This window comes from Hippocampus bargibanti, linkage group LG10 (assembly GCF_051943395.1).
Source record: "Hippocampus bargibanti isolate YZ-2025 linkage group LG10, ASM5194339v1, whole genome shotgun sequence".
NCBI classification, from domain to species: Eukaryota; Metazoa; Chordata; class Actinopteri; order Syngnathiformes; family Syngnathidae; genus Hippocampus; species Hippocampus bargibanti.
In genome coordinates, this window is record NC_142743.1 from 12,722,121 (window position 1) to 12,734,480 (window position 12,360).

Genomic DNA, 12,360 nt, shown 5'->3' on the forward strand with positions numbered 1-12,360 from the left:
CTTTTGTCCTGACTGATTATGTTCTATGACTGGCCCCGATTTGCCCTTTTCATCGATGGACCACTCCTGTACGACTAAGAGTTTACACAGATGAAACAAATAATATTTGGTAAACGTAATCACGGTCAACAATTGGTAAGACAGCAATTTTCCACTCGTTTCCTGCACATGTTACACAAGTAGCTTGTCACCCGCAGAAGGTGATGACAATTCAGACAAGGAAGGACAACCTATCGTTGTCTGCTGCAGGTGCAAAATGACAACATAGCTTCTTGCTATGATGGCACCAAAGAAAGTTACATGTGATGGTAACGAGAGGGAGAAAATATGATGAGAACTAGCACTAGCTTAGCCATGTCAGTTTCATCGTGACTACCCAGACTAAGTCAAAACTTGGAATCCAGAAGGTGAGTTGTGTCGAGTTTCAGGTATTTTGTGACAAAAACCCGACCGGACAGACTTCGCCGGAGAGTGAGCAAAAGTCTACTTTATTTCTAGAGTAAATTAGGCACACGCTGGCTTTGCCTCAGCCGCTCAGGAAAACATTCCAGGTGGATCCCATTTCGACAAAACGCCACAGGAATGCATCAAAAAAGGGGACAAGTTGGCCGAAGGGAACTAACTAACGGTAACAAATTTTAAAATACCAGCGGTACTGTTAAGTACGATTTTGTGACGGGAACACAGTAGCCGTCACCTATCTGCCTCACAGTCGCAAGATTGTGGGTTTAAATCTTGGACTAAACATGCCATTTTGGTGCTCACTCCTTCTCCCGCCTAAGAGTCAGCATCATGCAGACCTAAAACAAAGTCTGCGGTTTTAAATCAGGTCGGGAAAGTAAAAAAAATAATAAATAATGCTTGCCAGAGTTTTATTCACAGGTGCTTCAACTCAATGTGTCTCTGTGTCTTCCTGCATCCCTAATTTAAAAGTGAGGCAGAAGCCAGAACAAACTTCACTATGCTGACAGTTTTGGTGCCTTAAAAAATAGATTGTATTGTATCACAACAAAAACAATACAAGCAACTGAAAATGACTCCAGTCATTCCTTCACAGTGAACCCACAGCGACCTTAGTGTGCAACTGCAGACCCCCCCACCCCCAGCTCATTCCCTGCCTGTGTAAATATGGTGATCCAAACATATAATGGTGGGTCAAATTCGAAGAGACAAAGTATGAAGCTCGCTAAAGGAGGTTCATGTTATTATTATTATTATTAAAAAGGGGATGACTGGGCACGGCATAGGCATTTGTGTCCCCCCACCCCCCCGTCTAACAATGTTATTGATCCAAGTCTGTCTGCAATGAATGGCTGCAAAGGGGAAGAAAAGGAAGAAGAGGAGAACTGGGGGAGGGGGGGACCATGAACTTCAGGTGACCGACCATGGCCACTCTTGACAAGGGAGTACCTAGAAAATGGTGGAGGGGTTCTTTCCATACTTTCTTTTTTTAAGCAATGAAGTTGAAGTGCTAGCTAATGCTAACCGAGCTTCAGTGCGGGGGAGCAAGTAACGCAGACTCCGGCTCGTCTGATCCGGCTGACCCTTAGTTTTATTACGGCCACAATCTCCGGGTTCTCCGCCTCCCCCCGGAGAAGCCATCTAACCAGGCGGACATGTTGGCGAAAACACCGCGGTGGCGTATTGCCCCCCCCCCCAGCTACCACCACAAGCACCATCGTCTTCTTCCTCCTCCCCCTCCTCTAACCCCCCCTCGCACACATACAACCAACAACCTTTAGCGAGCCGCGGGGTTCTTTTTCCGGAGAGAGGGGGGAGAAAAATCGATTCTGAACGTCTCGCTCGCTTACGGTTCCTCCCGCTGCTCTTGGGGGCTGGCTAAAGCGTCGCCAACAACATGGCTGCCTCGCTCGGACCCGCAAAAAAAGAAAAGAGGGGAAAAAAAGAAGAACTGGAGGAGGAATATAACCTAGCCTCTTTTGTCTCTTTCACCTCTTTAACCCCACGGAGAATGGCGCACACTAGCCGCGAGACTTACGTGAAGGCAAGCGCTTGGGTTGCTCTTGCTTCCTCCTTGGCATTTTCCCCCAAAACGCTTGTTTTTAAATCACATTCTCGTCCTGGCCCGGGGAGACGGAAGAAAAGAGCCTCGCTCCCATTTGAAGTAGACCGGAGGGGACGGACGGCAGGCGGGCAGGAAAGGAAGGCAGGCGGGCGGGCAACCGCGATTCCTCGGCTCAGTCAGGTACCTGGCTGGCTTCGCTCGGTTCAGAGTGGGACCGTCGGTCGAGGAGGGGGACGACGAATAGAGAGAGGGGGAAACGGGGATCCCGGGCCGCGGAGGAGGGGGCGCCGCTTGGGCCGCTTGTGCCTTTGCTCGCTCGGCAGTCTTGACTGCTGTGCGCCTCGGAGCCCCCCTAACTAACACTAATGCGGGGGATCAAAGGGCAGCAACAGCAGAGCAGACGGGCGCGCGCGCGCTCGTTGCCTCGCGCGCAGCATTAAAACACACATTTTTGTGCGTTATTATATGGTTTCCGAAACTTTCCTAATTTTATTGACATGAGAAAATGCATTGTTTGCCCAGAGACATTTGACCATCTGACAGTTTTTATTGTAACAAGCATCAAGCGAGTTTCACAGGCAATCTTGGGTTACACAACTGAATGGCTGGGGTACACCCTTTAGTACAAAATGATAATCTTAATTAAATGTAAACCCAAGAATTTAAAGCAAAACACATGAATTATCAAGATATTTCGGGTTGCAATGTGCTCTCCTCCTTTGAATTTGGGAAAACCAACGCCAGCACTTAAGCAATTACCCTATAACCCGTTGCCAAGGGGCCAAATCTGGGAGCCAAAAGCCCACGAATATTTTAAGCCAAGAGGGTTGTGGTTTTAGTTTAAATTTTGCAGAAAAACTTTTAAGAAGCGGTAAAATCATTACTGGGTGAACTTTGTGGTGAAAAATTCAAGGGAAAACAAGCAAAAGTTTACAGGAACAAAAAATTGCCTTCATGTTTTTTAAAAGTTCGTTTTCCAAACCGGTTACCTGTTAATTTTAAAACAACCAAGCAGACTTCACAATATTTCACGAACAGGCCAGGTAACCGGTGTAGGATAACACACCTCCTAGAGAATAGTTTTATCCATATTTGAATAATACAGAATGCCAAGTACGCCATATTCTTCCGACTGCCAATGCGTAACCAATTTTGCACATGTGTATGTCAATATGACTATGTCCAAATTGTTATTGCGATGATCAAGGCAATTTCATAGCCGATGTAGTATAACTCATTTCATGACCATTTTGGAATTATCAAAAATAGAGTGTATACAACCCATGTTCGTGATGAGATCACATCATGGTAAGCGTCCTTGACGAATTAATGGTGAATGTAAGTTTGACAAACAATTCTGTCGATGCTATATAAAACCAGTTTATGGGCGGACTGGAGTTAGATTGTTACATCGAGTGACATATCTTGTATTTTAAACAGTTATTATTATCGAAGGTCACGATTTTATATGTGTGACTTTTGTTTAGTTTGCATAGTCACATAAATCTATAACTGTCACTGATCCATTGAATTAATAGATGCAATGTAAAGAATTTACTGGCATATTAGTAACTTTACTTCTTAACATTGCTGACATTTTGTGTTTCACTGCAGTTGCGTAGCAGTCACATTAGTCTATAATGCACGAATGCTGCTAGCGGTATAGTTCATACGGTTGTCGAAGCACAGTATTCTGTATTTATACCTATACATGCTCAAATGAACCATGCAAGCCTGTCATCTAACGAGCAGAGTCACGCAAACTTGAGCTACAAGCAGAATTACCGCGCAGCCTCTTGTCTCTAGAGCAGCATTCGACCAGTACGTCGATGTCACTATCCACGCAACATTTCCATGGCCAGACCACAACTGATCATCCGCTTAACCACCTATTCAAGCAACACTTGAATGCTTATGAGTTGACAGACAATTTATTAAGACTCACTGGCACTTGACACTGCAATAAATTCCAATACACAGTTAACAAAGCACTAAGAGATTAAATGCATGCGTTCCAATCATGGTCGAGTTCAGTATCCACACGTACATTAATCAGTAAGTTGGGGGAAGTCATCCGAAGCTTTAAAGCATACATCCTTGAGACATTACTTAAGTGAGTTAAAATCAGCTGTCATTATAACACGAGTCACGAGTAAACACATTACGATTCAATGGAGCGGAATGGTCAAATTAAGGATTCTAAGGCCTGTAATATTAAGACTACTCAATAAAATTACGACGTGATCCCATGTGTGTACTGAGACAACAGTAGCACCAGACGTACAGTAGCACACGCAACGACTCAACACACCAGCAACACATTTAACACACCATACACCGCCACCCTCGACTCACACCGCAATAACGTAGGTTTACATATTATGATAGTAACAACAATTAACGCAGCGCGCACGAGAGCACTCTTGCATTCGAACTTTACATCAACACCCAAAATCAATGTCGTTATTCATTTATCTATGTAAAATACTGATACACTCACAACTATGCACTAAACAGTTATAGGATTTCTTACAATTATTATGGAATTATATGAAAAATAAGCTGTCACTATCATATTGAATCTCACTATCAGACCTGAAAATAACATTACACACTGCAATCCTATTTACAAGCTTCACTACACTTATTTAACAATTATCATCACTGAGTAACTTAAATTGAACACTATATCATTGATGAGACACTTAATTTAAATAAATTTGATCTGATAAATAATGTGATTCATAACTAAACATTACTTTATTATCTAACTGATAATTGACATTAATCACATAAACAAATGAAACTTACGATGCATTGATACACATTAGCACATGCATTACACTGATGACCTTCAACATAGTCGATCAATGAACATCCACAGTAAATTTCATCTTAGTTATTACGATAAGTATTTCATTGAGCATATTTAAATTATTGTGTGAACAGAATAGTAAGCATAACGTCCATTACGGCAAGAATCGACATCACATAACAACCATTACGTATCATGCAGTATTCCATTGGATACTGATCAGATCAGTAGTTGATGTTATCATTGAATCATTGCCATTCGGTATGTGGAACTAGTAGCTGATTATCATTTGTTGAATTGCGAATTTCTAGACCAGATGATACAGCATGATTTGTCAGCGTTCAGAAACTAATATGAGTTAACTTGAACTAAAAATGCAGAGTTTACGTTGTGAGTGATTACGCTACTGAAATCATGTATTTCCATTTAATTGCACTGAGCGACCTATAATGGCTTACTAGGCTATTTTTAAGACTGCCAACGAATGAACTCCGTAATTCCATTCCCTCGTGTAAACTCGAGGCAACGGAACTAAACGCACAAACGCATTATAATGAGCAATTCCCAGCAACCCTATTCCACTTCCTCTTCATCGGAATGGACCAGCATATGGTCAACCGCGATCAATCGCGCATCCCATAAGCTGAGTTCACGACACTCTGCGCGATTACGCCATTAAGATGAAGTAGGTTCAGAACTGTGGTCGACCATGTAGACTCACGATTAATATGCCTTGTCGGTCACTGAAAATAGTTTGGTCAGAAGTCTACAGCTCTACTTGCTCAGATTGATCTGCAGGTAATGAAGTCCACTAGCATAACACCGATCAAAACGAATGGGCATTGTGCTCCGAGTCTGTGTGAATCGATAAATAGATTAGTCAATGTAATCATGCTGTAATTAGACTAATGTTTGATATTGTACACATGATTTACTGAGTACAACGTCACAATCGCTCTCATACATTAGTTATTGTACAAAACATATAATGACGAGTACTGACAAGTTATAGAACTGTTCTTGAACAATATTACAGTGGAAGCAGACACACAATTGACACTGCTTGCCAGCAGACCACAAAGAAACACAAAGATAACACTATGAACACACAATCAATACACAAGCTATCTAATCACAGCTATCTAGTTCACTTATACATTCAGAATCATTCATCGCTGCAAAGATTTTATCTGTACATGCAAAAATGAATACTATTCTTAAAGTCAATGAATATTGAACTGCAATCTTATAGGAACGACTTAATGTGATCACAGTCTATTGCTTCGATCAATGAACATCATCTGTAAGACAATGAATGCTGAGTTTTTAATTATCAGGTATATCAGACATCTTGCATCTTCTAGCATTATACACACGACACCAAATCCAAAACTACCATGATCCAATGAAATGGATATATTAACAGATGCCAATTCGTGCAATGCTCAGACACAGAGCAATAACTTCATGAACAGCCATTTCATTTTAGGATAACGTAGTGTATCGTTTATGAGATTTGTTGGCTTGAATGTACTTATAGATTTACTGGTCAGTAAAACATTATGAGTACTACAATACTACGTATCTGATCTAGCAGAACTCTATGAATAAGTTTAATAATTATGTTTTATCGAGACATGATGAGCGTTGATAGTTGTTTTCTGTAATTGAACAGTATTATCAGAAAATGATTTATGCTGATTTAATACATTGATGTAACGTTATGATAACAGTATATATCATCATATTACAATATATAGCATGTACTGACGCACATATGGTTAATGTATGTTGAATGTATTATACCATAGATGATTCATTGAAAGTGAATGGATACTGCATCCTAGAAATGATCATGATCTTCACCATGATCATACGCGAATAAATGATTGCTTGTAAGTGAGTAAGGTCTCACGATAATATTCTTCAGTTAGGAATAAGTACCATATTTCACACTGATGTGACATCACCTAGTGCTCTCATTGAATAGTTCGAATCTAGACTTAACATTAGTGATGTACTTACTGTATCTGTACTTGCAGGATGAGTCAAGGCTTTCTTATAATTGATGTAGAGTTTGCTGCATCATTGTCGTTCTCAGTTGAAGTCTTTCTCTGTTGACGTTCATAAAACTGACACAGAACAAAAGGGAATCCAACATCACAGTTTAAATCGCAAAATATTCAAATACGTACATCATTTAACTTTGTCTCCTGGAGGTTTGCTAGCTTGATGCTAACATCTTATGTCAGAGCAAGCCGGAGCAGTGAGGCATCTCACCACACATCATTGGAAATTAGCTGAGACTTGTTTTACACACCGAGTCTGATTAAAAAATGTCCAAATCCTCAAAACTTCAGCCTATCCACAGGAACTATTTTCCTTGTTTTTGTCATGCGCCAGAAATTCAGACTGATTAACTTTGTGTGAATCGTTTTTTGTTTTAATTTGGAAAGCACTGATCAACATGTTTGCCCATTGCCTCAGACTAATGAACAGATTAATCAACTATCAAAACTATCCTAAATTGAAGCCATACTTTGTTGCATAACAGCTTCCAATGTTTGAATAACCGGTAAAGGTATAAAGTAGGCATTATTTATTTATTTATTTATAAAAACGTTATCAGCGAGCTGTGTGAGTGTGCCGAGGAACGCCGCCTCTTCTGTCTCCCTATTGCTTACCCCAAGCCCAACCCCCTTTCCAGGCAGCCCTCCAATGGGAGCGCCCTCAGGTGCTGACCTTATCCGTCGGAGGTCAAAGCCAGGTCAGGGATCTGTCGCTAGGCGACTGTCAGATAAGCGGCGAGGCAGGCCCGTTGTCATAATCTGGTTGGTTTGTGGGCAGGAAGAAGCGGGGTGGCTGTATGAGAGGCAATTGAAATATTAAAAGCGGACACTCTGAGCTCCTGGCAGCGCAGCTTGGCAAAGGCGTTGGTTTGACACCCGTGCCAACTGTCGCGCGGTAACATGAACCCCTTTGACGCTTTTGCGTGGTTGCCTCTCTGTTTGTTGTCGGGTCGCTGCGGGAAAAAGAAATGGCAGTAGCATTGGGTATTTTCAAAAAAATAAAAGTCATTACACGGCAATGTTTCATTTTGATGAAGCTACACTGACATGATCTACAAAGTAGGTTGCACTGAAAGGAATAATGAGACGACAAGAAAAATAAATGAAGCAAATGTGTGATCTGTCTATTTTCTCTCTTTACAATTATTTAATTTGTATTATGGGGTTGGCGTTAGAGTTTTTGTCTTAGGGTAGGGTAAGCGTTATCGGGTACGTAGGTTTCTGAGAATTTTTTTATGCTAATGCCAACTCAGCACAATTTCTATCTATCTATCTATCTATCTATCTATCTATCTAGGTAGGGAGGTAGGTAGGTCGATCGGAAGAAGAAAAAGAAGGAAGGCTGCAAGAGGCAGAGAGGTGCAGAGACAGGGAGAGAGACAGAGAGAGAGAGAGAGAGAGAGAGAGAGAGAGAGAGAGAGAGAGAGAGAGAGAGAGAGAGAGAGAGAGAGAGAGAGAGAGAGAGAGAGAGAGAGAGAGAGAGAGAGAGAGAGAGAGAGAGTTGTTGCATCTTCACACAAACATGGTCTGTTCTCCCACTCTGCCATTCTGCCACCTGGACCCAGCTATGTGGGAGCGACACCAAACACGACCATTTTGTGTTTCACGCCGCACTCCAAGACGATTCTGGCATGGCATCGCGGTTTCCTCTTTTTTTTTCTTTCCCTGGTACATTGTGTCAGCATGGACCTGCTCGAGAACTGGACGCAGGCCTTCTAAGGCCGTGTAGGGACATTCGGATGATGTGGCTTTTTATAGCAACTAGAAGAAGCGGGAATAAGTCACATATGCAGAAAGAGTAAATAAGTAAATATCTCAAGTCTTCCGATTGAACTTTCAAGAAAGTTCCAAGTCCCTGCTTAATTTCTACAAAGCAGATTTTTGGTTCTTGGGCCTCGTGTCCCACCAAATCAGGACATTGAGTTCAAATTCATAATAGAATTGGACGATAGTGCCAAATAAAATCTGCCACACACTCACACAGTCACACACACATTAGCTGGCAATACAGTACAGCAATCTTCTCTCACCAGGCCTTCTTGAATATTCATTGGTATCAAAGGAACTCACGACCCATCCGTCTTCCTTCTATGCGCTCTCATATAAAAACAAGTGCACTAAGAGAGCAGGGGGGAATATATGGAAGTCATAGTACATCTTAAAATGGTGGGCGAAGGAGTATAGGCACGTTCGCGGGTGGACGATCGGGGTGGTATGTTTTACACTAATTCCCTCATCCCTTTTCACAGGAGTGCCATGTTACAAGAGAATTCCTAAGGCGAGCCAATGGCCCGATAAATCTGCCCGAGTGCCGCTTTCTCTCAATTCGTCTCTGCGGAATGTCAGCTGGCCAGCGTCCAGATGGCAGAGAAGCGCTTTTTCACAATGCGCCAATCCATCCAGCAGAAGAGATCCCAAGTGATGGATGGATGGAAAGATGGATTGATAGATAGATTAATTAGGTAGCTGGCTAGAAAGCTACAAAGCTAACTAAACAGCCAGCAAGATCGATAATTAGATAACTGGCTAGATAACTACATAGAAAGCTAGATAGCTACATAGCTAGCTGGCTGGCTAAGTAACTACATATCTTGATAGCTGGCTAGATAGTTACATAGTTAGCTGGCTAGATAGTTACATAGTTAGCTGGCTGGGTAGATAGATAGCTAGCTGGCTGGGTAGCTATGTAATTCTACATAGCTATACTTGTGCTGCCGAAAAGGTGCAACCGCGCGATGCTACATAGCTAGATACCGTGCTATCTACCCAGTCAGCTATCTATGTAACTGTCTATCTAGCTATAAAGCTAAGTAACTCTCTAGCCAGCTATAAAGCTATGTAACAGCTAGCTTGTTACATAGCTATCGAGCTTGCTATCTACTCAGCCAGCTACCTATGTAACTATCTAGCCAGCTATCAAGCTATGTAGCTATCTAGCCAGCCAGCTAGCTGTGTGTGGGATTATAGCCAACTTTTGTAATGAAAATAAAAACAAGACTATCGTGCCCTCCTGTTGTGAAGATGATGTACAGTACTCACAATATGCACACTGATTGCTCAACATGTCGGGACGGGTATTGCTTGCATAATTTAATGAGATCCAGGACAAGAGCCGTATAAAAATTTAAGTCTTTAACACAATTGTTGGGACGAAGAAAAGCGAGCAAGCTCTTCCCCGTCTTAGATGAGAACATTGGGGACGCTGGGATTCTTCCTCACACGGCGGTCTGTGAATGTGAGAACATGCCTCCACCTCCGACCCACCGGTAATCAATAGCGAAATTGTTACGGCCTTCACCTCCAAACTGTCTGGAGAGTGTCGTCGTCTTCATCCAAGCAGACACCACACAGCCCATTAATTACTTGTATTAGCATCCATTTTGGGAAATAACGTTCGCCAGGGCTTTGCATGCGCATCATCTGTCAGCGTCTAGAGGTTATCTGCCAAGTTGATGAACAGAGAGATTGGCTATGAAACACAAGGTGGGACAGTATGGCAATATGTTATAGTACGGCGGCACAGCTCATCAGGAAAGAGAGGACGAGTGGCTTTGTTCCAAATGTCAACATGCATATTTATGGGCGCACTGGAGTGGCTTCTTGTATAAGCACCATTCACCATCTATCAAGCAAAAAAAACAAAACAATACAACAGTGTCACTCCGACAACTTGGTAGCAGAGTGACAAAGTGGAAAACCGCGGGACGGATATAATTATGGATGCAGTTATTTATTTATTTATCTTGATGATACACAGTTAGCCTAGCGCTTGGTACACAGGTGTATTTATATTAACAGAGTGTGAGTTCAATTTTTTATTTCTATTTTGTCTTGACATCAAGGCTGGATTTTTTTTTCTTCTGGAATTTACATGACACACACAGTAAGAGTCGTAAGAAAATATACTGGTGACTATATATAAAAACATGCTGCTGTACAGTATAAGTGAAAAAGAGCAAGCTCCACCGAGTGCAAAGATCTCAGGAGGTTTGTGTTTAAACCGTATAGCGCAAGCCAGCTAGTCTGAATGTGTGCACGCGTCGATCCTCGGGGAGCGAGTTTGGCTGCGGGGTGGTCAGCGAGCGGAGATGCTGGGACCTCTCAGGGGAACGTGAAGAATTGTCAATGTCACTTTTTGATCCTTCGTTGGGAAGCGAAGGAGAAGATCAAGCTAGCTGGCTTTACAATGTACAGTATTTGCTGTCCATTATTTTTTCACATTTGAAAGCATTAACAATACCCTAATAGTCATTTGTTCCACCCTAAAAAGGACAACCAACACCATTTTTTTTATCCTAACTGACATCAGAAAATCGTCTTATAGCATCTAAAATACCCAAAACCCGCAGGCTGATATTTTTAGTCAAATGAAAAACACCAATAAAAATGATTTAAAGTGTCCCAAAACTACTTCAAAATTACTTCAGAAAGTTTCAGTTTCAGAAGGTCCCGCCCCCTTGTTCGTGACGTCACACCAGTATGTCGTGCCTTGCTCTAGAATCAAAACAATGGCTTCAGATTCGGAGAAGATGCTTTCTTGTTACTCATCCAGTGATTAATATGATTCAAATAGTTCTGAAGAGGAAAGCATAAATGTTTGCAATCGATTAAAGAAGTACTTCTGTATCAATTGAGCAGTCAGGACTCCAATGTAGCGTCCCGGAAAATGCACAAGATGGTGCCCAAGCTCCGTTGGAAATGGGCTGATTTGTCTGCTGGGAATTTGTGTCAACTCATATCAAATAGTAGTCTTGGTGCAACACACAACGATTTACCATCACATTATTTATGTTTTCCTTCTAATTTAATTTTGATCAACACTAAGTCTTCAGACCAAACAAAGTACCCAAAATGCATTGTGTGTCGCTTTCTCGGTCAGGGGCGTTCCAGACGTGACGTCAGGTCAGGCATCGTCATCAACTCGAAAACAAGACTTCCTGAATATTCAGTGCGAGTCTAAAAACATAAAATATAGCTATATGCGGTGGAATCTTTGTAAAATACGCTCAGTAGAAGTCATTTGAAGTGATTTTTGAAGTGATTCGTCGGTTGTCCTTTATATCTGATTACATTTTAAATGCAAGATTATGGCCAGTCTGCATGGCCCCTTTAGTCCTGTCAATAGCCAAATGTCCTTGCGAGATGGACATGAGTCACAAGAGCAATAAAATGCATTGAATATTAATTAATCAGTACCAAGGTGTTTATGACTTAAGGTTTTGTTAGGTTGACCGAAGTCGAGTGCAGCAGCAGATAGCAAATTAACCACGAGCCTCAGCGACGCTAGCCCTGCCTTGCTAACAAGCAACCTGTCTCCATACACCATCTCACCCTCTGTTAACACCCACTCGCATGTCTGTCCTCCTGTATCTTTTGGCCCCATTTCCTTCCTATGACATCGTTTTTCATGTAGCACCAAGCTGTGCACATTTGGCTTAGGCACTGAGGCC

General features: G+C 42.0%; 1 protein-coding gene and 1 long non-coding RNA gene across 6 annotated transcripts in view; both read right to left on the minus strand.

The window, feature by feature from the left end:
* Window positions 1-2,452, minus strand: part of znf827 (zinc finger protein 827) — a 66,293-nt gene extending 63,841 nt beyond the window's left edge. For all 5 annotated transcript variants that reach the window (XR_016116203.1, XM_089005926.1, XM_089005925.1 and 2 more), the window contains exon 1: window positions 2,000-2,452. Coding sequence is in view for 4 of the 5 variants with exons in the window: in XM_089005926.1 (XP_088862052.1) it covers window positions 2,000-2,042 (43 nt within the window). In the remaining variant the exon portion in view is untranslated. The remainder of the gene's footprint in view (window positions 1-1,999) is intronic.
* A 5,136-nt stretch (window positions 2,453-7,588) lies between these two features.
* Window positions 7,589-12,360, minus strand: part of LOC148892498 (uncharacterized) — a 189,643-nt gene continuing 184,871 nt past the window's right edge. Inside the window, exons 8-9 of the long non-coding RNA XR_016116240.1 lie at window positions 10,209-10,532; window positions 7,589-7,703 (exon numbers count right to left, since the gene is read on the minus strand). This is a non-coding gene — a long non-coding RNA (uncharacterized LOC148892498). The remainder of the gene's footprint in view (window positions 7,704-10,208; window positions 10,533-12,360) is intronic.